Raw genomic sequence first — 27,513 nt, 5'->3', positions numbered from 1 at the left:
GGAGAGGTAACAGCACATCCCATAATTTCTGGGCTAGAGATGCAGGGAGGCTGGAACCTCTTGGTAGTAAAGACCTTCACTAAACCCTGTACTCCTGCAGGACAAGAGGTGTTCATATCCCACTTGCAGAACCTGGAGAGAGGGGTGTGAGGTCCCTGAGTAACCCAGTGTGTCACCCCTGCACCACTGGGGCTTCCTGCCAGCACACAGCCACCTGCCTGGCTGTGACAGGGACAGGACAACTCCAGGGGTGCAGGGATGATGGGAGGTGAGAGCTGTGCAAAGCAGAGCTGAGCAGTGAGGGAACGGGGGGTTGTCACCCCTTGGCAAAGTGATGTCCTTGGCTTGTGACCAGGATGTGGCCCAAATAAACACCGCTCTCATCAATCTGTGAAAGAGCTCAAGGGTGTTGTGAGTTCCCTGGCAAGGTGTCTTGGGCAAACAGGTCTTTTTCAGGTTGCAGTTGCTGTGGTTCTTGGCTTCTGTTGGAGTCTGACAGCGACTGGCCAATCCGGGCAGCTGGATTTCACTGATCACAGAGCTGGGTTTAACTGTTTGCAAAACACCCGCCAGAACCCTCTGAGGTTTGGGCTTCTCTGATGGCTTGGAGCCATCCTTGCAACTTTGGGAGTCCTGGCCAGCAACACTTGGCCCAGAGGCAGCTGGAAATGAGGGGAGCAGAGATGAGGCTAGGCACATTGGGGAAAAGAGGAGGAGCTTTGTGCTGTATCTCCTGGTTTTCTCACCCGCAGCATAAAATCCTAAGGCTTGCCATCATCTTCTCACTCATTATTGATCTGGCCTAGGGTTTTGCAGAGCAAGGCATTTCAGAACAACCCTGAAAATTAATTAGTTTACTTTTTATGTAAAAAAATGTAATTAGTTTAAAAATTAATTAGTTTACTTTTTATGTAAAAGACAGTTCTCCATCTCATGATGGAGAACTGTAGCTAACTCCTGGTGCCACTAATTGTTGATGGGGACTTTTTATCTTGGAGTTGGGGTGTCTTTTGGTGGCCTTGATAAAGTTGCTGAAACCTCACTCAGATTTTCTCTTGACTCATGTTGCACAACAATAGCTTTGATTTGACTTTTCTTTTTTTCCTGCATTATTTCAGGACAGAAGAAAAGAAGATCTTGCCCAATATCCTCAAGAAAATTGGCTGCACCCCAATGGTCCAAATCAACAAGATTGGGAAGTCCTATGGGCTCAAGTGTGAGCTCTGTGAGTGTCCCCTTCTCACCAGGTTTTTGCATGCCACGAGGTGAGGGTGAGGGGTGGTGCTGGAGGGGGGCTTCAGAAGAGGCTCTGTGACAGGAACATAGATGGGAAGGGCTTTCCTGCTTATTAGGCAGTAATTTCTTGGGGCAAACAGGAGGTTTCAAGCAGCAATGAGCAGGGGGGCAATGGTAGTGAGTCATTTCTCCTGCCAGATAACAGCAGCATAAGCACAGAGCAGAGCTGGCCTAAATTTGGCGTTGGATCTAAGCCCTCTCCCTAAGGAGATGTTAGCTGCTGCTGTCTCATGTAAGACTTTGCTTTAGGCTGGTCCCCTACAATCACCAGGATGACAAACTCAGATCTGTGCATGTGGACTTTTCAGTCTCCTTTCCTATAACTCCTAACCCTAATAATTAATTTGATCCAAATTGGACAGAAAGGCAGATTCTGAGAGGCAGAGAGTGCCATGGGTGTCACACAGCTGGGCAAGGAGAGACTTGCTGAGCACTCATCCTTAATGCAATGGCACAGCAGAGCCTTGCAGAGCTGTGTGGCAGCTGGGAACCCTCAGGGCAGCCACTGAGCACACTGACACGGGGAGCACGCTGGGCTTTCCCACCTGACCCCTTCTCAGCATCTGGGATCCTTGGGCCACCAACCCTGCGACCTCCACACTGCACTGCCTCACCCTGCCCACAGTGAGAGCTGAGGGGACACCAGGAGACCATGGGAGAGAGCTGGTGGAGGTGGGAGGACAGATGTGCAGTGCCTGGTGCAGCTCTGGAGCAGCCTGTCCCTTGGAGGATGTCTGGCTGGTGCTTTTAGGTGCGGGGAAAGGCGGGCAGATCCCATTTTCTGGGATGGTGTCTCCCTCCCCTGGCACAGGAGGGGAAGGAGAGCAGAACAGGAGAGCAGCTCCACGGTCCTGTCTGAGCCACGTGTCAGCACAGAGCCCCCTCCCCAGCAAACACAGGAATGCCTGCAGCACAGCTGCCTCAAGGAAGCAGCTACAGCTGGATGGGATCACCTGGTGTTTTCTGTGCCCCCAGGGATCCTTGTGCAGCTGGAGTTGTGGCACTTTGCATTATAAAATGTAATGATGAGCACAAGATTTCCTTTCCCGTTCAGGCTGCTCAGGTACAGGGCTGATTTCTCAGTCTCAGGTTGCTGTCTCTGCCAGGCTGAAGTAAAACACCCCTGGAAATCCCCATTTCTCCCTGTTGTTCATAAAACAGAGCTCAGTAGCACCAGTCCAGTTGCAGATGTACATCAAAGGCTTGGTAAGAAGAATCCTGTGGTGTGGAGGCCCCACTGAAGACTGAGCTGTGCCTTGCAATCTGAACGTGCTTTGGAAAGTTACTTGGTTTGTTGCTAGCTCAGTGAAAGAAACTGTAATTTGGCCTGACACTTGAAAATGTTCTTTCTGTTGTTTGAGATTTTTTATGGCACCTCGGTCAGGACTACAGATCACCCCTGAAAAGGGGATCTTTTTAGATATCTATTAAAAACCTCAGTGCCCCAGGATAGACCTTGATGCTAAGCCTTGCCCACAGAAGAGTCCTTAAGGAGTGTTGTACCAGTGTGGGACCTCCCACATTGCAATGACTGTGTCCAGCTGATTTTAAACCCATCCTGGGCTGTCCAGGTTGACTTCAAACCCATGCAGGGTGGAGGAAACATGGGGGAAAGAAGGACTCTATGCTGATGGATAATCCCAGAAAAGCAGGCAGTGGATGCATTCTCCTGAGCAAAGGACAGTCCTGCAGAGGAGGAATAGGTGTCCCAAAACTCCAGTGAGGCCTGGAGGAGCAAGGAGCTGGTGCCTGATGGAGTCTCCCCTTCCTTTCCCTTTACAGTGGCAAAATGTGAGTACTTCAACGCAGGGGGCAGCGTGAAGGACCGCATCGGCCTCAGGATGGTGGAGGACGCAGAGAGAGCTGGGATTATCAAACCAGGAGACACCCTGATTGAACCCACTTCAGGAAACACAGGTGGGAAGGGCAGGGATGCTCCCTCTGCCCGGGAACTGGGCAGGGTGGAATTTATGAGCAGCAGGGATTTGAGGAGCTCTTGCACTTGGAATTACAATGTGGGGCTCTGGCTCCATGTTCCCCTCAGCTCCCCTCCTGGTGGCCATGGGCTTCCTGGGATGATGAGGTGCCTCCTTGCTGAAATTCCTGAGGGTCCTGCGAGGATCTCACACCTGCACAGGTGTGCCTGGAAGGTCTCCTTGTGGCAAGGCAGACAGCATCAGGGGCTGGGGCAGCTCTGGGTGTTTTCAGGCTGGGAAGCTTTTGAATTCTCAGGGATTCCCAGAGACCATTCCCCTGATGAGTTGGAAGAGAATTCTCGTGATTTTTGCCCTTGTTGCTGTCACTTGTCACCCCACCACATTGTGTCACCCCAGCCACCCCCAGACATGGAGCCAAGGGGATCTGTGCTCCCCCAGAGCTGTGTCCCACGTGGATCACACTGGCTCCCTGCCTGCCTGGGGCAGCTGGAATGGCACTGGGCTCCCTGCAGCCCCTGGCAGGGACACGCTGCTCCTTCCTGCTGCCTCACCTTCCTGCTCTAGCTGGGAGCAGCTGGCTCCATCCATCACCCCAGTGAAACCAGAGCAGAGGTGCCCTTCGCCTGCTGGCCTTGGAGTGACGTGCAGAGTCCTGTGTGTCTGTCCCCCACAACTGACAGTGCTTGAGGGGGAGGGGAAGGCACTCCTGAAGCAAAATCACTTCTCTCCTGTGTTTCCAAAAGCACAGGAAGATGCCTGAGCCTCAGTGAGGGGAGAAAAGCTCTCCCCAGCCCTGCCATTCTCTCAGTGCCACCCCTGGGAGCAGGAGCGATGCTGCAGCTCCACTTGCCTGTCAGGACATCCTCCCACACTCCCTGGTGCTCCCAGCACATCCCAGGAGGCTCGTGGAGGATGCCCTCACCTGTGGCTTGTCAGTGACCATTTCATGGTTCCATCCAGGAGGAGGAGGAATGTAGGAAGTGCCAAATGCTGTTGTCAACCAATTCCCTTTGCTCCCCACCACGCAGGAATTGGGCTGGCACTAGTGGCTGCATTGAAGGGTTACCGCTGCATCATCGTCTTGCCAGAGAAAATGAGCTTGGAGAAGGTCAGAGCTCTGTATGGTTTTACCCCACAGCTGGTGAACATCTCCTTCCTCTCTCTCTCTCTGCCTCTCCCTCCCTGGAGCCCTCTCCTTTAAAGGCAAACGAGCCTTGCACACCCACTGCCACAGCTGCTATTCAGAACATTGCCTCTTGAGGGAAAAAAAAAAGTATCCTATGATGGCCTGGTGGCTGTCTGGTGTCAGAAGTGCAGCTGGGGTGGTGGGAGAGCCAAACACAGTGTATGGCAGAGAAACAGAGCAGGATCTGCTGCATGTGAAGCTCAGCAGGAGAGGCAGGCAGGTGCCAGGGCTATCCTGCCAGTCCTGCTCACTTCCCCTCTGACAGCTGACAGGTCACTTGGCCTCACTGTGTATTTATGGTTTTCTTTCACCTGGAGACACTTAGAGCTGCTTTCTCAGGGTGATGTCTCAAGTCACTTGCACAAGAGCTGATGGTCAGGTGAATACACCACCCTGGAGATGGCAGAAATCCCTCACTGATGAGCCAAGAGCCTCACAGACCACTCAGCTGAACTCATGCCAGTGAAGCCAGACATGCACCCTGACCTGGCTCAAGAATGAGCCCTTCTCCAAAGTGTCACCCTCAATTCAACCCACATCTCACTCAAGCTCCGTCTGGATCAGATGCCACCTCCAGCTGCTGTGGGCTGCATCTCCAGGTGTCCCAACACTCCCCTGTCCCACTGACAGCCAGATCTCCCAGAGGAGACACCCTAGGGCTGATTGTTCCTTCCCTGTCTTTGGTGAGAGAAGGGACTTAGGGCAAAACCAGCTTTTTGATCACCCCCTTGCATGCTGGGGCTCCAGTCCCAGCACACAGGAGACACTGTTCCCTGTCCAGTTCCCTCTGCCCTTTTCCTCTGTCACCAAGGAGCAGCACATTGTCACCTCCCTCCACCCTGTCCCCAGCCTGCCCTCCAAGTAGGACAGGGCAAGAGGCCAGGCTCGAATCCATGTGCCAGCTTCAGGCAGGAGGCCCTGGGGTGCTAGGAGCATGTCAGAGATAGCAGAGTCCAGAATTGGACATTGTATCTCCACATGATAAACGTCTCCTGCGTGCAAAGCTGCTCTGGAATCTGGCACTGCCCTGAGCCCGCAGGTTCAGGTTACCATCCCTGTGTGGGATCAGTTGTGCTGCAGCTCCTCTTTTCCCTCCCAAAGGTCGATATTCTGAAGGCACTGGGTGCTGAAATTGTGAGGACGCCGTGCACCCGCTTTGATGCTCCCGAGTCCAACATCCGTATTGCCTGGAAGCTGCAAAGTGAAATCCCAAACTCTCACATCCTGGACCAGGTAAAGGCCGTCCCTCCACTGACTCTCTTTCCCAAGAGAGTTTATAGGGTGTTCTCCAAGTGTGCCTCTGTTTGGGGGCTCCATTCGAACTGGCACCAGAGGCAGATTTCGTCAGTGTTTTATGGCATTTGAAACTTAATCACTCCTCTGCAAAGCACAGGGGGACAGAAACAAAATAAGGGACGCTTCCAAACCTGCAGCACTTCTGCCAAAGCCTGGATGTGGGCGAGGCTGGGTTTCCTTGCACAATTCAAAGACTCCTCAAATTTCTTCAGATTTAACTTTGACCTGAAAAAAACCCCATTTTTAAAGCCTAGCTAGCAGCCTCTATTGTGCCTCAAAAATAAACCTCATGCTGTAAAGGGCAAACCCTGGTGACTCCTGTCAGAGGTTCCTGCAGTGCTGGGTCTTGGACAGGAGGGCACTTGGTCTGACCCCTGAGTGAGGAGCCCCTGGAGTGCAGGAAAGTCAGACAAGCTCCTTCCTTCTGAGAAAAAAGTAGTTCAGAGACTGAATGAGCTTTTCAGCTCGTTTTTGGCCCATGGGTGTGAACGTGGTGTGCACAAATATCAGTGCTGCAAAATCCCTCTGTGCATGAGAGCTGACTGATGATCAGGACAGCTTCTCCATCCCACAGTTCCCAGCCTCTGAACCATCCCCACACCTAATGAGCACCAAGTACTGGAGAGTGAGTGTTTGTGGGCACACTTAACCTTCCAGTGTGGAAAAACCCCAAGTGGGCTTGGAAATCTGTCCCAAAGGGACAAACGGGAGGAATACCTGTGACCTGTCCTGGTGGGGTGGCAGTTTCCCCCTCGGCAGGGAGAGGAGGGGGCAGCTGCATGCTTTGGGTACAGCTCTGTCAGGAGCTATTGCTGGTTTGGTATTTGACCTGCTCTTCACACGGTAACTCCTGCTGTTCTCTGCTGGAATAAACAGTACCGAAATCCGAGCAACCCCCTGGCTCATTACGACACCACGGCCGAGGAGATCCTGGAGCAGTGTGAAGGTACCGTCTGTGCTGCTGCCTCTGCGTGCAGAGGGCTGTAACCCTCTCTGAGAGGCTTAATTTACATCACTTATTGACCTGAATGTCTAGAAACAGCCCAAAGGGCCTCTCTAGGGGCGGGCAGTATTATCTTAATAACACTGACACACAGGGTGTAGCAACCTCTCCTAATCCACTCCAGATACACCTCAGCCTGCAGGGCTTCCCAGCTGTCTCCTCCATTGCAAGAGCCTGGGGGAGGAGACCAGAGGCTTAAGAAACTCTGGTTGTACCTAAAGGAGGAAGAACATGTCTCTTGTTGGCCACAGTGACCTGCCAGCTGGGAACACAAGAGATCCCACGAAGCCTTGGAGGGGAATATAAATCCACCAGGGCATGGCAAGGCTGCATCTGATCCAGCACTTTCATTTGCAAATCAAAACTGACTGAAACCTCACAAACTAGTGACACTGGAAGTGAGGGCTGAGCGAGGATAAAGGGCTATCCTCCCAGTCCATGTTTGTGCAGATAGAAGTGAAATTTATTGCCAGTTCTGGGAGCACTGTAAAACGTGACCAGGACTTGAGGATTTTAACTGGAGAGCAGTTATCAGAGCAGTAAAGCAGTCAGGTATCAACAGGAGCAAGAGTCCCAGCCTTCCCTCCACTACAGAGTTAGGGTTTGCTCCAGCTGGCTGCCAGGGTTGCAGATCCCTCTTTCCCAATGCAGCTACCGCATCAGGTTTTGAAGGCCAGACTCCAGTTCTGCTCCTACCAGTCCTAAATCTGTATAATTTCAGCAATGCCAGTGCGGCAGCATCTGACAGAGGCAGATGCCAGGGCAGAGCTCAGCCCTCCCTCCACTGTGGATGCCAACACAGGCTGAAAAGTTGTGCCTGTTAGTGATATTCACGTGTGTGACTTGCTTTGATATGCTGTGGTTTGAAAGGATGTGCTGAGATATTCCCTCCCTCTTAAGCCACAGAATCACAGAATATCCTGAGCTGGAGAGGATCCACAAGGATCCTCAAAATCCAGCTTCTGGTCCTGCACAGGACACCTAAAAAGTCACACTATGTGCCTGAGAGCATTGTCCAAATACTCCTTGAGCTCTGGCAGGCTTGGTGCTTTGACCACTGCCCTGGGGAGCCTGTTCAGTGCCCCAGCCACCCTCTGGGGAAGAACCTTTCCCTAATATCCAACCTAAACCTGCCCTGACACATCTTCATGATGTTCCCTCTGTTCAGTAGATGCCAAAGATGCAGAAATCATGGAGCGCTGCAGTGGGAGGTCTGGAGGTCACCTTCAGCTCCCTGCAGTGAGGCAGGATCAGCTGTGCTCAGATCCTGCAAGCTTGTCTGAGCTTCTGCACAGGACCAGGCTTTGGCCACCAGCACGGCCTCTGCCTGATCTGTCCTCACGTGGGGTTCTGGTGGACACAGGCTCTGTATCTGCACAGGGCTCTGAATCAAGGGGAGATCATGCTGGGGGCTGTGCTGAGCCCTTGCAAACCTCTCTCCCCTCTCATCTGCAGGCAAGGTCCACATGGTGGTGATTGGGTCTGGCACAGGAGGAACCATCACTGGTGTTGCCAGGAAGCTGAAGGAGAAGTGCCCAGAGTGCAAGGTAAGGCTGGAGGCAGGACTGCCAGGGTTTTCATGGAATCACAGAATGGTTTGGGTTGGAAGGGACATTAGGGGCTGTCCCATTCCACCTCCCTGCCATCGGCAGGGACACCTTCCACCAGACCGGGTTGCTCAGAGCTGGCCTTGAACAATTCCAGGGATGAGGCACCCACAACTTCTCTGGGCAATCTGTGCCAGGGCCTCACCACTCTTACAATAAGGAATTTCTTCCTATTATCCAATATAAATCTACCCTCCTTCAGTTCAGAGCCATTCCCCCTTGTCCTGTCCCTGCATGTCATTTCCTGCCTAACCCCACGGCTCACCTGAGGGAGTAGTTGTTGTCTGCACCTATTTGTTCACAGCAACGGTGGCTTTTGTTGGAATCAATTTGATGTTTAGGCTGATCTAGACCCATCCAAGTGCCTTGGAGACCAAAGTTTCCACAGTCCGAGTAAAATCTCCCCCTGCCTGGTGCCTTGCCCTGTGCAGGACACTCTGGGGGCACAGTCTTGCAACGGCTTCTCCTCTGCCACTGCAAAACCCTCTTGTGCTTTAGGGTTAACATCACTCACAATGCTCATCCTGCAGAGCTCGTGCTTCGAGGCAGACTGGAGGCATGCACACACTGGTCTGGTCAGTGTGTGAGTGATCCCTGATCCACCAGAGAGGTGTGGACCCACCACTGGAGGACTGGGACGTGAGGTTGCCTCCCTGGCAGCATGCAGCTGTGCATGGAGCGGTGTCACCATCCCTTCTTAAGCTGTGTGCTGAGGGAGGCACCTCAGCCCGGACACAAAGCTGTAAATAACCAGGGAGGTGTCACCATCAGCCAGCACAGCTAGATCCAGAAAGGATGTCTGTATCCACAGGTTTCCACAGGTAGGAGCTCACTGGCTGGCTTCACCTAGAGCAGATTAAGGAGCTCTGGCACTGCCCTAAGCGTTGGGCTTTGGAAGTGGTAGGTTCTGCCAAAGGGGTGACAAACACCTTGAGAGTGATAACATTCAGTTATCACCAGTCACTTCTGCAACAGCTGAAGACTACCTAGGATCTATTTAAAAAGACAGTGAAAAACAGCACCTTTTTATCCTGGAAGCTCTCCATGCTGCCAGTGATTAGGAATATTAATGAATATCAGGGGAAGGAAACACTGCTGATAAGGGAGGGGGTAACTTTTCCTTTGAGTTTTGTGTATGGCTGTTTCTGAATTCCCATTTTGGTTTGACAAAATGTCTTTCTCTCCAAGATCATTGGCGTGGACCCCGACGGCTCCATCGTCGCTCTGCCCAGTGAGATGAACAAGACCAACACCACAACCATCGAGGTGGAGGGCATTGGGCACGACTTCATCCCCACTGTCCTTGACAGATCCGTGAGTAACCCTGTGAAGAGGGGCCTCTGCCTGCTCTCTGGCTTGGCATCCAGCCTGCTGCCAAGGCCAGAGGTGTGCTGGCCCTGGTTTATCTTCCCAGTGCAGAACAAGCTGTTGTGGGGGGATTGGGACACCCAGTTACTTTCTGAGTAACACTGGTTATAATTGACCACAAGAAGAAGGCAGATAGAGGTGAAAAGCAGGCATATAACACAGTATGAGTGTCCTCTGCTCAGCCTCACCATTGCTTAGATGTTTCCCTTTGGCTGTGATCACACAGATGTCTGTGCTACTCCTCATCCCACTGCTCTTTTCTGAACCTTCTCTGCCTCAGGCACCACACACAGAGAGCAGAAATCCTGCACCATGCACAGGTTGAATGACAAGATCCAAGCCCTGTACGACAGCAGATCATGAACCTTGTAGCTCTTTGTTGTCAAGTTCCCTCTCAGTGTATCAGCTGCCACAGGGCTTTAAATCCCTAACACAGGCTGCCTGTGTTGCCCTGGCCTCATTCTAGAAAGGTCCCTCACAGCCTCAAACCCCAGATTCTTTCTGTTTCTAGGTGTTAACTACATCCCTGCTGTCAGCACATGGCTGTAGAGCTGTCACCTTAATAATCCAGACTGATTCTTGTAGCTGGATCTCATTTTGGCAAAATCTCAACCATTAATGTACCCTGGCCTGGGACATCATAAATACTCCTCCACATCCTAACTCTGGACCTGTCAGACATCCCTAACTCTGCAAGGAAAGGGTGCTGGCTGGAAAGGTGTGGGTGTCTGCAAGCAAGAACTCCAGACCATGGATGTTCTGACAAATGCTTTCAACAAGTGTGGAAGGCAGCTCAGAGCTGCCAGATGATGTGGGCATCAGCACCATGGTGTGCCTCAGAGGGTCAGGGCAGCCTGAAATGACATTGCCAAGACTCATCCTCCTTGCTTTCCTTCCAGGTGGTCGATCAGTGGTACAAAAGCAATGACAGAGACTCGTTCCTCATGTCCCGCAGGCTGATCAGAGAGGAGGGGTTATTGTGTGGTAAGCACAGTGCAGCCACAGCAGTTTTGTTCTCTTAACAAACCTTCTGAACCTCATCTTTTTGGGACCAAAACGCCCCAGAGTAGGTGCCCTCTGCATTTTGTGTCTGCTGGATCAGCAGGGCTGAAAGGCTGAGCCTCGGGCTGTGCAGAGGTCACTGCAGACTCCAGAGGTGTGTCCCTCAGTCTGCTCTGGGGTCTGACTCATCAGCCACAGTAATTATAGAAGTAATAATTCTCTCCTTACTGGAGCACTTTTGCAGTGGAACTGGATCTTCAGGCAGTGTAGAGTTACACAGGCTGAAGGGAGGATTAGTGGGGCTCGGGGCAGGACAGGTGGGCTGTGCCAACAGCTCTGCGAGGCCGTGCTCGGTGTCACTGCCACACCAGAGGTGCCAGGTTTGGACCAGGAAGGTCTGAAAGTAAAGAAAGTGTGAGATGTTCTTACTGAGTATTCCTCCCTGTGCCAACAAGCTGTAAGTGATCCCACTGGCTTCCCAAAATGAACAGGTGCCCTCACAAAGACTCTGCCTGTACCCTAAGAGCCTCCACAGAGCATCAGCCTTGTTTTCAGCCTTCCCTGACACCAAGCAAACAGACACAGGTTTGCATCCAGGACCAGAGACTACATAGGCTCGTAGTTACAGCTGATAAAAGCCCTGAGCACTCATATTCAGGGAGTTTTGGAAAAGATCAGGCTATATATATGTAATGAAACACTTAAATGTTGATTTAACCTAGCAGGCATGGAGTCACTGTGTTTCAACAGAAACCACTTGTTTGAACTCAACCATAATTTGCGAACAGCTTCGTGTTCCCTGAACTGCATTTTTCAGGGCCATTCCTCGTTTGTTTGAAAAATGTGACCTAGGGATAATTAACCTGCTGTAAAATACGTGCTGCCTTGAATGCAGTGTGTAATGGGCACACAGATAGTGGAATGTGTTTGACTTCTAGTACTCAGACTGGTGGTGGAAGAATTGCCTCTGTAAAGCAGGGACCTACTTTCCCTACGTGCAGCACACCACATGCGTGCACACAGACACGGGGAGCATTCAAGCCTTCCCATCATGTTGGCCTGGTATTCCAAGCATGAATGTAATGTTTATGAGTTTTTTTCAGTCTTTACAGTGCATTTAAAGCCAATCTTTGGCTGCCAAGTATGTCAGCCAGAAGCTCTAGAACTGGCGTGGTCTTCTGCCCATGCGAAGGGAGGGTGTGGTATGTTCTGAATGTCCCTGCATGGGACCTTTCGGGCCTTGGTCTGCCCACAGAGTCCCCACAAGAAGTGGTTCATGAAGTCCATGAGGTGACTTCCATGCTGCCTCAAAAGCCCAAGAGCCACCATACGAACACATCCCATGAGTCCCTACCTCTGCCTGGCCCTAAAGCCTACAAGGCTTTGGGATTGATTGTCCTCCCATCCCAGTGTCCCAAGCCACCATGCCAGGAGGTGCCACCTCTGCACCATTATCTGGGGCAGCCTGTGCTCCCCAGCCCAGGACAGTGGTTCTGGGCAGCCCTGACACTTGTCTCCCTCTCCTTGGTGCCCATGCAGGGGGCAGCTCGGGCAGTGCCATGTCCGTGGCTGTGAGAGCTGCCAAGGACTTGAAGGAAGGTCAGCGCTGCGTTGTCATCCTGCCCGACTCCGTCCGGAACTACATGTGAGTGTCCTGCTTCCTCCACTGCTTCCCAGCATCAGGGTGGGAGCTCCCATGGCCTTCTGTGACAGGAGCTGAGCCCAGGTGCTTGGGGTTCTGGAGAACTGCCCCAATAAATCTGATAGCAAGGCACATGGACTGAGCCAGCTCAGGCAGATCACAGGAAAAAAGCAAAATAAACAGAAGGGAGAAAGAGCACATCCCCGTGGCAGTCACCAGGGGATGGGTGTTGGGACACTTGGGGTTTATTTCCTCTCGTCACTGACTCACTGCACGGAGCAGGACTTAGCCAAGCTACACTTTCTGAGCGTACATGCCTAAAGTTAGGAAGGCAAATAGCTGGCATGCTTCGAAGAGTTACTGAGCACCCGATGCTCCTGCTGACCTTAAAAGGGGCTGAGAGCAGCCAGCTGCAAAAATCATGAGAGCCCCGGGGGCAGTGCTGTGGTCTGGTGCACGAAACAAAGCACGACTTCTTCTGGAAGCCTCACAGACTTGCTCTTTGTTGGTGATTTCTAGGTCCAAATTTGTGAATGATAAGTGGATGATAAAAAATGGGTTCCTAAATGACGCCCAGGAGCACAAGCCTTGGTAAGACAACTTCTGCTGGGATAAACTGTGTTAAGGGAATCAGCTTTCTGAGTCTGGAAGTCATTATCTTGAAAGGAAAATGTTCCCTTTTAGTGTTTAGGAAAAACAAAGTAAAGACCACCCCTCTCTGGGGAGGCTGTAATGTCAGCTCCTCTCTTTTGGGTGGTTCTCTCTCAGCTCTCCAATCAAAGTCTATAAAGGAACCATTTCTGTCCCAAAGTAGCTGATCCACTCCCACGTGGCAGCCCAGGCCACCTAAACCCTCTGAAAACCTCTCTCTACTGCACATCTGATGTTCAAAGGACCATCAGGCTGCTGGGGAGGTGGGTCCCTGTTGTAGCAAGCCCCCTTTCAAACAGCTCTGCAGCTCTCTTCAGGCAGGGGACAGGAAATTTTCACCTTCCAGAGCTGCTGGCCAGAAAAGATGGCCCAACTCTGCTGTCCCTTGGACACCATGGGGAAAGAGTCCCCTCAGGGAGTCACAGGCAAACTGCTGATGCCAGCTGATGTGTGGCTGGGCAAATGGCAGTTGTTTAGAAAAGATCTTGGTCTCACCCTAAAGACAGCAGGTATTACTGATGTTGCCTTCTCCTTTACCAAAACTTATTGTAAAATATTTCCTAAAATCTTAACATATATGCAAGGCCTCTTTTGTTTGGTTAGAGTTGCTCTTGGCCCTTCCAGGCTCCAGCATTGCCCTGCCTTTTCTGCAAGGACTCAGGGCTGAGATGTCTGGGAGCTGCTTGTGTTCCCCCACAAACAAGCTCAGCTTGTCCCTCATAAGTCACACGAGCATCTCTGCGGGGCTCTCTCCTGCAGGAGCTGCAAATGCTGCCTTGTGAGGACCAAGGATACAGAACAAAGGAGTAAAACTGGTAGGTCACCTATTTATGAGCTTGAAGTGAAGCCCTCGATAGTTTCCTTGGACTCAGGACAGCTCAGCACCTTGCCAGCTGCCGGTCTCATCCCTGCCTCTGGAGTTGCATGAACACTGGGCGTAGGGAAAGCTTGGCTTGAACAAGACCTGGCCGTGGTGGCATTTCTGCTTTGGGTGTAGGAGTGGGGCTGGCTTTTCAGGCAGACAGACTATCCCTCATCTCCTCTGGCCTTGGCCTCCTGCTGAAGGCCACAGCTGTGCAGCAGTCACAGCTCAGCGCTGCCATTTGTCTTTCAACAGGTGGTGGAACATCAAGGTGCAGAAACTGAATCTCTCGGCCCCTCTCATTCTCCTCCCAGAAGTCAGCTGTGAAAAGGCAATTGAGATCCTCCAGGAGAAGGGATATGACCAAGCTCCTGTTGTTGCTGAGTCAGGGTAACTATTTCTGCTCACTGCAGAGATGGGCATTCGTACAGAAAAATCAGTCATGATGAAGCTAAAGTCCCATTTGCTCATTCAGAGCTGGGGATCTTGTGTTGGACTTTGATGCATAATTTTAAAAAGATCATCTGCCTCCTTGTGAAGATTCATCAATAGAACTCCTGTAAAAGATCCAGTTAAAGCCCAATCCAGTGCCCACCAAACCAGAAGATGCTGGATCAGTGCACAGGCAAGGGGAGCCCAGGGGAGTGAGAGCTGGAGGGAAACCCACACAAATAAGCAGCTGGAGAGCCCACAGGTTTTTCTTCTCCCAGCTGCTGAGTCCTGGACTGCAACAGCAGATTTTAATACTGTGAAACCAACAGCTTGGTGAGGACAAAGACTTCCTTGTTCTGCTCAAGTGAGGAGAAACCTGGTGCCTCCCACTGACTGCAGCAACAGTTTAGTCACTGACTTCAACCAGAGCAGAGCAATCCCTACATAAAATGTGTGTTCTACCTCAGGTCTGACCTTCTGGAAAACTCCCTGTTCCCTTACAGGCTTATTTTGGGGATGGTGACCCTCAGCAACACCCTGAGCTCCGTGCTGGCTGGAAACGTGGAGTTCTCAGACCCTGTCACCAAGGTCACCTACGACCAGTTCTCCAAGGTACCCCTGAGGCTGGGGATGGTGTCAGTCTCTGTCTGGGGACAGGGAGAGAGGGAGAGGTGCACCACCAGCACCCTGGGGTGTGGGAGAAGAGCTGGGAGAAGAGGTCAGTGAGAAGGCAGAGAGGAGTAGGGAGGGCCATGGTGACATCTTGGAGATGAGAGTAAGGACAAGCACCTGTAAAGGCTCTGCTGAACCAGCAGGGCTCAGAAATGGGAGCTTTTCACACCAGGAACCAAGCACTGACAGGGGAGTTCATCCAGCTGGGGAATCAGCACCCTCCAAAATCAGATCTCAGCCATTGTCAGGTGAAGTAAAACATTAAAAGTTACATTTTGTCCTGTTTAGATTGGCCTGGAGGACAGCCTTGGGAAGCTTTCCTGCATCCTGGAGAACGACCACTTTGCTATCGTTGTACACGAGCAAATGCAGTGTAGGTATCTGCAGAAACTCCCCACGGGCTTGGCACAAGTGTGTGAGAGGGGAAAGGGCAATTCCCAGGCTGATTGTGGCAGGTGTCAGTGCATCTGCTGCTCCTGTGCAGCCCCTGAGCCTCTGCACCACGAGGGGTTTCTGCTCTGCAAAGCCCTGGAACTGCCCACTCCTCACCCATGTCTCCTCCTTGACGCCACAGAGATGAGGGGAGAGGGGCAAAGCTAGCAAGAGGGAAATTAGGGATCTCTGTAGACTCCTGTAGCCCAGGGGCAAGGTCATGAGGAGCATTTGGCCACATTAGGCAAAGCCTGTGTGGAATTCAGGCACCTAAGCTGAGAAAGCTGAGAAAAATTGGGGTGGGCCATGAGCAAGCCCTGTGGCACGGGTCATCAGGGGCACTGGTGTGTAGCCTGGGGCAGCTGTGGGTGAGCCTTACCTGGGCCATGGCTGGGCGTAGGGATGCTGTGCCAGTCTGGGAGCACCATTAAAGCAGGTTTTATTGGTTTTATTCTCAATCCACTGCACAGCCACCTTCCCCTTGGTGTAGCAAGCCAACCCAGCAGAGTCACCTGCAGCAGCACCACAGCAGCATCAGGATTGCTGTCACATCAGTGGCAGCAGGGATTACCCCTTGTGCCTCCTCTAACCCAAAAAAGGTGTGGTGGCAGGTGCTGCTCAGCACATCTGACCTGGCACACCTTTCCAGTTCAATTACACCAAAAGGAGTACAGATTTGACCTTGGCTGGGAAAAGTGAGCAACACGAAAAGCAGTCAGAAGAGCCACGTTTAGGTCTTGTGAATTAGAGCTGAAGGGTGTAATTATGCTGATTTGATGGGATTACACACTGAGCATGCAAAGCATCCCTCAGGTGAGCAGTGGGTGACACTGCCAGCTGCCTGCTCAACGCAGGGCCTCCAAAACCCACCGTGCCCAAACATCCCAAAGCTTCCCTCCCCAGGGCCTGCTCCCCCAGAGCCCCATCAGCTCTGAAGCTTGCGAGTCCATCCATGTTCCCACAACAGGTTGCAAACAAAAATCTGACACTCAAAGCTGCCTTTGATGCACATTTCCAATTCAGTCACCAAAATTAATGCCAGGCAGAATTTCCTTTCTCAGCTATGTTGTCATAAAATAAGGAATATCTCTATTGTATCACATTTTGATATAAATGTAATGGTATCAGCAAATTAAATGGCACCCATCAAAAAATATCAGCCAGCTGTCTGCAGCACCACTTGCTCTGATTTTCAAATAACACCCACTTGCTTTTCCAGAGCTGCTGTTTTAATGCTGTCACAGTTACTCCCTTATTTATTAGTTTCTTCCCACACCTTTGGAGCTTGCATTTTATCTTGTGTTTGGGCTCTGGTGGCTAGTTTTATTTTTATTTAAGAAAACATTTATCAGACAGTTAAAACAATTATTGAAGTGCTGTTTCATTAATGGTGGTGTAGGATGTTATGAGAACAGATTAGAAAAGTGCCTGACCGCTGCTTTTAGAGAGTCTCATTAGTTTGCTCTGAAAAGTTCTGTGGTGATAGGAGCAGGACTGGAACAGAGGTTGGCTAAAAACAACTGGGAAATTAAGTTTCCTGCTCTGGGAAAGGTGGGTTATTTGCAGCAAAAAACCTCTCTGGTGTGATCACAGTAACCTGACTGAGGCTCCATCATAATTTCTGTGGAGGTAGAGCTCAGACAGACGCTGTCCCTGTTAGGGTTTTCTTTTAATAAATGCGCAGCAGCCTCTGCACAGCTGGAAGGTGGTGAGGGGGATGGTGGAGGTGGTGGTGTTCTTTTTTTTTTTTTTTTTGCCACTAAGCTGGAATTTTCTGTGCTTCCAGTCAGTGGAAATGGCAGCTCCTCCATGAAGCAGACGGTGTTTGGTGTGGTCACAGCCATGGACCTCCTCACCTTTGTCAGCAGGAATGACAAGAAGTAGCAGAGCAGCTGCTCCAGCAGGTCCAGGTGTGCCCCTGAGCCCAAACCACCCGGTCAAGGGAGCCTCTGGCCCAATCCAGCCAATGGTTTCTCAAAATGCTTAGGAGAAAATTGTGATGTATTGTATTTGTCTGCCAAATGCCACCCACAGTATTACTAAAGAAATTGTGTTTAACAGCCATGTGTGCTCACATGGAGCTTCCCAGGGCTGGGCAGGGAATGTGGATGGAAAGGGGATGGTTGTTCCTGCCCAGATTTTAGCAGGAGGAGCTTTGGTGAGTTTGCCAGCTGCAGGTACCTGTGCACTGCCTGTGTTGCAGCTGCTGAGGGTTTTGCTGATCCCTGGGGACCAGAGCCCATTTCTGCCACAAGAGCAGCAGGGCTGGGGGCAAGTCACGGCACTGCTGCACCCTTCTGCCCCTCTCTGCCCACGCCAGGCAGGGCTGAGGCACCCCCAGGAGCCATTCCTCCTCACCCCTGGGGATGTTTGCCTCCAAGAAGGCAGCAGGAGAGTGTGGAGTCTTAACTTCTTTTTGCCAGGGTCGGGATTAAATGTATGAGATGGTATTTCTTGTTTGGACTCAGATGTTTATTAATTCTTATCCATGTTACAGTCTCACAAACCCTGAATTCTGCAGCACTCCACTCTAACACACTAAAAATGCAGCCCCGTCTCTCTCTCTACGAGGCCTTTTAAGGATAAACTGTCCAATTAAGAAATGACACCTTAATTATTTTTACTTTTAACCCAATAACCAACCACCTGTGCCCAGAATGGGGATCTTTTTTATCCAATTACACAAAACCACCCAAACCCATGGAGAAGGAGGTGAAGAAGAAGGACCAGCCTCCACCCTAAAACCTCCATCTTGCTTTATATATATTACTGTATTCTAAACCATTAAACTCTGTGTTTTCCACCCTGTGATATCACACACTTCTATTCAAACTCCACCCCCACAATCCCAGTTCTACCATTCCATTTTGGAAGCCTTCTCCTTCTTCTGCTGCTAAGTGGCTACTTAAAATTCTCAATCTAATCTAGATTGTAGGAGATTTTTATTAAATTATAGAATGCTGAAGTATTTACATTTAGGAAAAGTGTCTCTGCTGTCTGTTGTTTCCTGGGTGACACGAGCGATTATCAGATTTTCTGAGAGTTTTTGCTTGAGCAAAAACCATATTTGTCCAGAAAAACAGAAACTGATTAGCTCAATCCTCACCATATCGTGTTTATTTTAGCAATTCTGTTGCAAAGTGAAGCATGTTAGTCCATGCGTGTATTCCAAACTCACATGAGTAAGTCTGAAAGTGCCCAATAACTCCATGAAGCCCAGAACTGAGTCTGAATCTGGACCAGCCTGGCTGTTATGGATTAACCCAAAGCCCAGTGCTTCCAGCAGCAGCAGCAGAGCAGCAGCAGCACTGCAGGGCTGCAGGGCAGTGGCTGCCAGCTGCAGACAGGCTCCAGGACAGGCAGATGCACTCCAGCAAAGGTGAAGGAACTGCTGAGTATTAACCTCGAATATTTACAACTTCTTCTGTATGTTAACTATGAGTGTGGGAGCTAATAAAGTTGGGTGTGAGCTCCAGATATTCCAGGATTGCTCCACCTGGGCTGGAGCCAGGCTCACCAAGGCGCTCACAGGGCCCCTTCCCCTGTCCCTGGGGGCTGCTCTGTGCAGGCACATCCAGCAGTGGCACTGCCCTGCCCAGGGCTGTTGGTGTTGTGTCTCCTGATGTTTGCCAGGCCGTGACCCTGAAGGTGTCCCACAGGGCACAGCCCCACCACCAGCCCAGAGTGCTGGGTTAGGAGTGAGCGGGACTGGCTGTGCCATCCTGCCCACCGTGTCTCTGGTGTGGAAAAGGCCTCGGGAGGCAAGGGAGGAGTTTTCATTTGAGTTGTCTGCAGAAATCCCTGCAGGACCTATAAACACGTGCCCATACAGCATCAGTGGCACGAGCAGCATGTCTAAATGTCCCTCCCTCCACCCTCTGTTCCTTCACACATCCCTGGGCCTGTCCTCTGACAGTGATGACCCCCTCTGGGTAAATGGTCCTTTGAGTTCCTTTTCTTTCCCCTACCACTGAGACCCTGTCAATATCTTACGTCTCCAGTGAGAGGCAGCTGCCCAGCTTGGCACAGCTCGGTGCTCTTGAGCTCTGTGGGGTACGGGAGTTCTGGACCAGAGGGATGGGGGTTTCCAGGCTTCAGGAGCCATGAGAGGGAAGCAGGAGGTGGATGAAGGCCAGGCAGCATCCCAGCCCACTGTCCTGAGTGCAGTGTCCAGCTCCAGTGCTCCCTCAACCTGCAGGTCCACCCGTGCTCTTCTCCCAACCCCTCCTGCTCCAAAGGGTGAACGGGTGTGTGCTCCCAAAACCCTCACTGCTTTCCAGTCCCATCTCCCAAGACGCCTCTGCTCTTCATCCCTCTGTTCTGCAAGGCTGGGGGCACATTTCCAGTGCGCTCATGAGTACATCAAGGCAAGACATTTCCACAGCAGGGACCAAATGGCCCAGGGGGGAGAAGCTCAGGCCGCCCGTGCTGGTCAGGGCACATGAAACTCCTGCTGTGCATCCCTTCTCTGCTGAGATCCACGGCCTTGGCTCCCTGCAGCTCAATCCAGAGGAAAAGAAACCCCAAGTGCTCTAAAAGCTGCATGTCAAGCGTGTGGCACGGGAGGGCTGCCCTGTCCTGGGGAAGTGTGTGCTCTGAGAAGGTCCATGCCCACCACTGGCTCCTGCATTTTGGGGTGCATCACCCCAGAGCTGGCTGCATTTCAGCTCTGCTGCCTTCCTAGAGCTTTTAACTCATTTTGCTCTCCCTGTGGACCCTGGTATCCCTGTCCCCAGCAGTCTGTGAAGCACGGGGGGGGCTGCTGATGCTTCAGAAACGCTGCTGAAGTTTGCCCAGAGGGGCGTGGGGAGCCAGGACAGAGCTGCAGACGCCGGACACGCCGGGTTAGCCAGAGCTCAGACGGAACCAGCACCAGGAGCAAGATAAGCATCTCGCTGGCCCTGCCCAGCACCTTGGAGGCTTCCCCGCCTCCCCTTTCGCCCCGCCAGGGCTCCACCGTGCAGCCACATAAATAGAGGTGCCGGCCGGCTCTGGGGCAACAGCGGGGCCGCCTCCCAAGGTCTCGCAGCGCATCCCAGCGCCCGTCCCACCTGCCCGGCCACCCTTCAGGTAACCGGGAACCACGGGGACCGGGAACGGGGCAGGGCCAGCCTGCAGCCCCAGAAGTGAGCGGGAGGATGAACATTTCCCTAGGGAATAGCAGGAGGCGGTGATGCTGCTCAATGACAAACGCGTGGCGGGGTTTTGCTGGAAATTGGCTCTGTTGAAGGTGCCCAATTTCGCTGCCGGGTGGGGTCAGATGTTTTGGCAATGGATGGGACTGGTGAGGTTGGGGTGTGAGAAACCTTCTCACACGGCTTAGTGATGTTTGGTGGTGGCGTCCTGCTCTGTCTGTGTGGGGTGGCTGGAGCTGGGGCAGCCAGGAGGGAGCTCTTGGCTTGGGGAAGGGAGAGCCTCTCCAGCAGCAGCTTTTCCATGGGGAGCGTGTCTGGGTTCTGTGCCAGTCCTCTGGGAATGGCAGTAAAATAACCACTAGATTAAAATGTGTGAATGAAAGGAAGGGGCAGAACAACTCCAGCAAAGATAAAGCAGGCCCAAGTAACTTAAACTAGCAAAAAAGTTTTGCTAGTTTTGCTTTAAAACCAGAAAAGCTTCAAAGTCTTTTTTTTTTTTTTTTTTTTTTTTTTAATTGATAACGGACAGGGTCTGTGCTTTCAAGTTGTTTTCTTTATGGTTATGCAACTTGCAAACGTTTTTTAGTTTAAGGAGCTGTTAAGAAATAACTGCGAGTAGTTGCATGCCTGCAAGAGCAGGAAATTTGGGCTATCAAATGGTGATGATACAAATGTAATCAAAGGTGGCAATGGGAGAAGAGACCAGAGCTGGAAGGACCCAGTGCAGGAAGGAGGAAGGTGTATTTAATACACCAGGACATAACGACACTCAGACAGAGGGAAGGGATCCAAAAATGCATTTAAAGGAAACACGGGTCTTGAAAAGCTGAAAAAAAAAAAAAAAAAAGTCCTCAGCCTTTAAACAGGAGCAGGATTCAGCCTGGGCTGCCAGGTGCTGTGCATCCAAGGTGTGAGTGGAGAAGGAGGAGGGAGCAGGCACAGGGAGGGAATTTCATGCCAGGACTGACTGACTCTGAAAACAAGCTCACCAAAGAAATGGAGACAACAAAGAGCTGAGTCCCACAGAAATAACCAACATCAGAAACATCTTCCTTAAGAAAAAAAAAAGGTTTTTCTAGTTGAAATAGAGATGGAGTGACCCCCTTGGCTTCCTTTGGAGGAATGAGGTGGCTGGAAAAGGCAGATGGTGAGTGGCACAGCAGGACAGACTGACACCCAGACCTGGTGCCTGGAGCAGCCTGGAGTAGCCACAGGACAAGCCACCAAAGCAGACAGTGCTTCTTTGAGCCCTTCTTCTGTCCAGGCCTTCCAGGAACAATTAATTAGTCATTTAAATGTAAATTATTACTACCAACATGAGGATGAACAAGTCCCATTTGCTAGTCAGGGCAAGCATGCCAAAGCTCAGTGAGTGCTGCAGTGTGGGCTTTGCTCTCCAGTGCCCACCTGCCTGAACCCCGGGGATGGAGGACACAGTGGGCGAGCCAGGATGGGGTTTTGGGGATGAGAGATTCTGGTTTAGGACCAGGTTTCTGGCTGGTTCTGGTTCTGGCCGATTCTGGTTTCTGGCACCAGGCAGCTGTGGGCGATCCAACCTCCAGCCTCGGGCTCCTCAAGGAGATGGGGCTGCATCCCCTCGGCTTTAAACGCCGGAGGGGCCAGCCCAGAGCCGGGGCCTTCCACGTGCCCACGCCCAGTGTGACACCTGCTCCCATTTCCCCTTTTTTCCCCCCAGAATCATGGCCCTCACCGGCGCCCTTCGCCTGGCGCTCGCCTGCCTCCTGCTCCGCGGCGCGGCCCCAAAACCCACCTGCGAGCCCAGCGCCTGCCCGCCGTGCCCCGAGGGGGACCCGCAGGGGACAGCCACCCCCAGGGCCGCCGGCTGCTGCCCCCCGTGCCCCCCGCCCTGCGCCTGCCCGCCCTACCTGGAGAGCGACTGCGAGATGCAAGGCTTCGCCGGCGGCCGCGTCCCCGCCGGCCGCTCCTTCTACATCGACTTCGCTCGCAAGCTGTGCACCTGCCAGCCCGGCGGGGACATCGCCTGTGCCCCGCGCTGCCCCCGCCCCGAGCCCTCCTGCCGCGCCCTGGGCAGCCCGGTGGCCGATGGCTGTCCCCGCTGTGTTTGCTACGACGAGGAGGGGATGGCGGTGCCCGCCGGCAGCGTCACCCGGCGCGGCTCCCAAACCTGCAGGTGCCCGGCCCAGGGCGGGGAGCTGCAGTGCAGAGCGCCTGGCAGCGAGCACTGAAGCTCTCCTCCCTGCTGGCTCAGGGCAGGGCAGCAGAAAGGTTCCTGCCCCGTGGGGCATCCTCGCTGAGAGGCTTCGAAGGGTCCCTGAGGACTCGGAGAGGGGGAGATGCCACGTTCTCCATCATCTGTAGGCCAGGGCAACGTGTCTCTAGGGGGTGAGCTTGCTTGCTTGTGAGGTTTGTTCCACAGGGGTAAACTGAGTGCTGCTAGCATGTAACTGGAGCAGCTATTTATTTATTTGGAAGATGATTCTGCTTTTGTATGTGTTTGTGTTTATATAGGCTGTTTGTATTAAACTCACTGGATGAACTTTCTCCCAGGAGCCAGGTTTTTTCTTCCTGTAATTCCATCGGGTTCCAAGTGGTGGGACCAAGATCAGAAGGCTGGCTGACACCTTCTCTCCAGTCTCTTCCTTCTCCAATCTTTTCATGAGGTGGGAGGAGGAGGTGGGTTAGCACAGCTCTGTGTTCTTAGGAGGCAAACCCCTCTCCTGTCTCCATCCTCCGGAGCAAAGCCTCGGCTCACATGAGGATGGTGGCACTCAAGGCTCAGTCCTTCACAGCCACGTTGATCCTATGCAGGACTGGCCCCATTGTCAGTCCCAGTTCAGTAGGAATGCCCCAAAATGTCTCAGTGACTGTGTCCTCTGGATACAGACACAGGATACAGAATACTGCATCTTCTGAATGCTTTGACATACATAAATACACACACATAAAATATATATCTATATATAAAACCCACAGCTTCATCAGGCTGTGTTATTAACACATGTTAATTGTTTAAGGATTTAATAAAATAATTGTTACCAATGAACTTTTGAAGACTTTACTGATAAGGACACACATTCTCTTTCCTCTTGTGTTAGCCAGTGGTACTTGGGCCACACAAGGCTCTCTCCAACCACCTTGGCTGCTGGTACACCTGGACACATTAAATGGGTCCCCTGGATTATTTTAAATTCTTTCTCTCCTGCTCTGATGCTGTTTGACTGCAAAAAAACCCAGTCAGCACATGAGATTCAGATGGAAGGTCAGGAAAAGGTTGGAGGAAGCAGGTGAATTTGGTTTTTGGGATGCAGCAGGAGTCTCCATCCACTGGGGAAGGGACTTAAGGATTATCCAGTTCCAACTCCCCTGCCATGGGCAGGGACACCTTTCACTGTCCCAGGTTCCTCTGAGCTCCATCCAGCCTGGCCTTGGGCACTTCCAGAGATGGAGCAGCCACAGCTTCTCTGGGCACCCTGTGCCAGTTCACCACCCTCATAGTGAAGAATTTTTTTTTCCTATATCTAACCTAAATTTCTCTTCTTTCAGTTTGAAGCCATTCCCCCTTGTCCTGTCATGCCAGACGCTTGGAAATTCTTTCTCTCCATGTTTTTTGTAGGCCCCTTCGGGTACTGGAAGGCCACAAGGAGGTCACCCCTTCTCTTCTCTGGGCTGAACAATCCCAATTCTCTCAGCTTTTCCTCACAGGACAGCTGCTCCATGTTTCTGTTGCAGGGAAGGGGGTTTGACCTGACAACACTTTGCTCTCTGCTCTTCCCCATTCAGTGTAAAGATCTTAGTTTTTAGTAAGGTTAAAGCTCATTGTTCACCTTCCAGACAGACACCAGACATCCCATGCCACCGTGTCAGCCAGCAGCACAAGGAATTCTTCCCATTACAGGTTTCTAATTACCTGCTGTCCAGGTATTTACAAATTGCTGAAGGAACCCCATCCTGTATGCCCTTGCAAGGTGAGGGTGTTTGAGTCCCTGGGGTTGGCTCTCTTTTGCCTCTGCCAAGAATTTAAGGAGATCGGGATGAGTTTGCAAGGGCAGTGATGGGTTTTGCAAGCACAGGGATTATCCAGAGGGAGTCATGAGGGATTTGGAAAGGCTCCTCACTGCCTGGGGAGGGTGGTGGGCTGCTGGGGTTGTTTATCCTTTGTCACACATCTTATCTGTCTCAGGGCTCCCTGCTTTGTGTGACTGATAACCTTGGAGCAGGGGGGAATGACCGACAGATGGGCAGCCCCTGCATAATATTGGGTTTGTCCTCTCTACCCAGCGTCAGCACGGGAACAATGAAAGAGTTATTGTTCAAATATCTCTGCAAAAAGGTCCCTGTCGGCTCCTTTGCAAGCTGCTCCTTGGAGGTGGTGCAGAGTTTCTTTGCTCTGCCCCCACCTCTGATGTGAAATACCTTCTGTCTCCAGATTCTCTGTCTGCATTTCATCACATTGAGAGCAGTGGCTGCATTATTTTACTTTTACCACGAACAGCACACGCACAGGGAAAAGATTAAAAACTCACAATGATCTGTCGTCAGAATTTATTCACTTAAATTTAATGGCCTGGGGTTAGCATGCTTTGTTTGAATGGGTGTTGTCCTGGATGCTCCAGCATTAATCACCCATGTGCTTCTCTGCAATTTGCACACAGTACTGCTGGTATTATTTGTATTTTTCCAGGTCAGATTTTCCCCAGTCTGGGCAGGGGTATAGTTTTGTCGCTACTCCACATGGTCACTGTCACTTTGCATCACAGCCAGGCAGTGTTAGCAGGGAAGGACTGTAAATATTTCTCAAGAACAAAGCAACACACAAACTCCTGTGCATCCCTAAATGAGCCCTGAGAACTGAAGCCAAAGCTGAAATTTGCAGCTCCTAAAAAGAACTCACTTTGCACGTAGAGCAATCAGGTTTTGAGGGTTTGTAAAGGATCATTACTGATGTTTAGTTAGTTGTGGAAGGGACAGGGCCTTTCTTCATAATTTTAATCATAAAATGATTGATTTAAATAGAACCATGCTTTAGCCCTCAGTCCTTTTATGAGCTCTCTCAGTTCCTGCCTCATGAGGCTGTAAAACATTAAAATCTTCATTAATGAAAGCCCATCAGGAGGCTTCCTTTGGGCACAACTATGTCAAGAAGTTGAAGTGTTTGCTCAAGTCCTTCTACCTTTTCTAGCAGCCTGCCAGAAGTGAATTCCTCAGGTGTGGTTCACCAAACAGCTTTAGCACCCAGACTACATTTGCAGAGCCCAGGTGTGGGGGGCTGGCTGCTTGCCATTTGTTTTTTTCCTAGTTATTATGCTCTTAAGTGATCAGAAATCTTGATCCATGGCAGGTTCTGCACTGGTGATTTCTCGTCAGGATGAGAACAGAGGTTTCCTAGAGGACCCCCTAATTAAATGAGAACACAGTGTTGGTAAGGGACTGAGCACATCCCCCTGGAAAGAGTTTTTCTTTAAAACCTGGGGGAAGGGAGAGAGGTAACATTTGACACTTTTGAATGTGTTCATTATAGAAAACTTTAAGCTGCCCTGACACACCAAAGGTGCAGTGCATTTATTAACCAGCAAATGGCACAAGGATGGGAGACACACACACAAGTGTATTTGGGTTTTTATGATTTAATAGGGAATGCTCTGGGCTGGGGATTGGTGAAAGGTTGGGCTCCATGATCTTGGAGGTCTTTTCAACTTAATTGATTCTGTTGTATGATTTAGCTTCAACATTGTGCCTCTACACTAAAATCAGCTTTTTTTAAAAAAATCATTCTGATACTGCATCCATAGCAGCACCCGCAGCTCAGCTCTCCAAGGCTGTTGGGCTTTTTCCAGCAGCTGGCTTTGAATCCTGGAGTGATTTGCAGAGTCATTATTCATGGCTATTCACAGTTCAGAAGTTCAAGAGACATGAAAAAAGTCCAGGGTATGTAATCAAAGATTAATTGTTGCCAGTTTCCAAAGAATGGAAAGAGGAAGCAAAAGAAAAAAAGAGAAGAATGCAAAACCAGTTGTTTAAAAGCAGAATGGAGGATCTTAGAGGAAAATTATTGTTTCTGGAGCTGCTGAAAGTGTCCCTGTGTGTACAAGTGAGTCAGGAACATTGTTTCCAGCCAGCATCTGGAAAGCTGAGAGAGCAACATAGGCATTACCTAACAAATGCCAACCCAGTTCCTCAAAATCTTTGGAATTTTGCCATTTTGAATTTCATTTGATGATGATGCTTAAAATTTTTAAGAGCTTTCAGGTCTCGATCCAACTACAGTACAGAGTTAAGAAACTTAATCAGGATCAGCTGTGCAAAATAGTCCTTTTGTATATTTAAAAAAAAAGCAACAGAAATATTCTCTCGCCTTCCTGGCCTTAATTGGGATCGTGCCCATGGAACCATCTATTCTGCTAAGTATCTTAGAAAAATCAGTACCTGCACAGTAATTGAATTTGTAATTATTGTAATTGCACATATCAATAAGTCCCCTTGTCTTTTCTGTGTGCCAGTCTCTGCTGAAAGCAAGGAGTCTAAACCTTGAAGACCAAAGAGGGCCATGAACTGAGCTGTGCAGAAATGTGAGGAATCAGAATTTGATGAATGTTAAGAAATGAAGTGTCCATAGTTTGTAGCTCATAGTGAGATGTTGCAGGAGGAGGGACACCCACAGCCCTCAAGATGAAAAGTCAATCACTGGTTACTTAATCACAGGACCATTAAGGTTGGAAAAATCCTCTGAGATTGAGTCCAAGCTGTGCCTGATGCGCACCTTGTCACCAGCCCAGAGCACTGAGTGCCACCTCCAGGCCTTCCTTGGACACCTGCAGGGATGGGCACTGCAAAGCTCCCTGGGCAGCCCCTGCCAAGGCCTGAGCAGCCTTTCCATGGGGAAATTCCTGCTGCTGGCCACCCTGAGCCTGCCCTGGCCCAGCCTGAGGCCGTTCCCTCTCTTCCTGTCCCTGTTTCCCTGGAGCAGAGCCCGACCCCCCCGGCTGTCCCCTCCTGGCAGGAGCTGCGCAGAG

General features: G+C 51.1%; 1 protein-coding gene across 2 annotated transcripts in view; it reads left to right on the top strand.

Moving 5' to 3' along the window:
• Positions 1–18,200, top strand: part of LOC128803426 (cystathionine beta-synthase-like) — a 29,822-nt gene extending 11,622 nt beyond the window's left edge. Inside the window, exons 5-18 of one of the 2 annotated variants that reach the window (XM_053970376.1) lie at positions 1,119–1,225; positions 3,079–3,213; positions 4,262–4,341; positions 5,521–5,652; positions 6,592–6,661; positions 8,174–8,265; positions 9,514–9,639; positions 10,593–10,677; positions 12,235–12,340; positions 12,857–12,928; positions 14,106–14,240; positions 14,786–14,894; positions 15,243–15,327; positions 17,173–18,200. In XM_053970376.1, coding sequence (XP_053826351.1) covers positions 1,119–1,225; positions 3,079–3,213; positions 4,262–4,341; positions 5,521–5,652; positions 6,592–6,661; positions 8,174–8,265; positions 9,514–9,639; positions 10,593–10,677; positions 12,235–12,340; positions 12,857–12,928; positions 14,106–14,240; positions 14,786–14,894; positions 15,243–15,327; positions 17,173–17,270 — 1,432 coding nt within the window. In that variant the 3' untranslated portion in view covers positions 17,271–18,200. The remainder of the gene's footprint in view (positions 1–1,118; positions 1,226–3,078; positions 3,214–4,261; positions 4,342–5,520; positions 5,653–6,591; positions 6,662–8,173; positions 8,266–9,513; positions 9,640–10,592; positions 10,678–12,234; positions 12,341–12,856; positions 12,929–14,105; positions 14,241–14,785; positions 14,895–15,242; positions 15,328–17,172) is intronic. The other variant, XM_053970377.1, reaches the window with a different exon arrangement.
• The last annotated feature ends 9,313 nt before the right edge of the window (positions 18,201–27,513 follow it).

Source organism: Vidua macroura, chromosome 2, assembly GCF_024509145.1.
Source record: "Vidua macroura isolate BioBank_ID:100142 chromosome 2, ASM2450914v1, whole genome shotgun sequence".
Lineage (NCBI taxonomy): Eukaryota > Metazoa > Chordata > Aves > Passeriformes > Viduidae > Vidua > Vidua macroura.
This window is presented reverse-complemented; position numbering and strand designations above follow the sequence as displayed.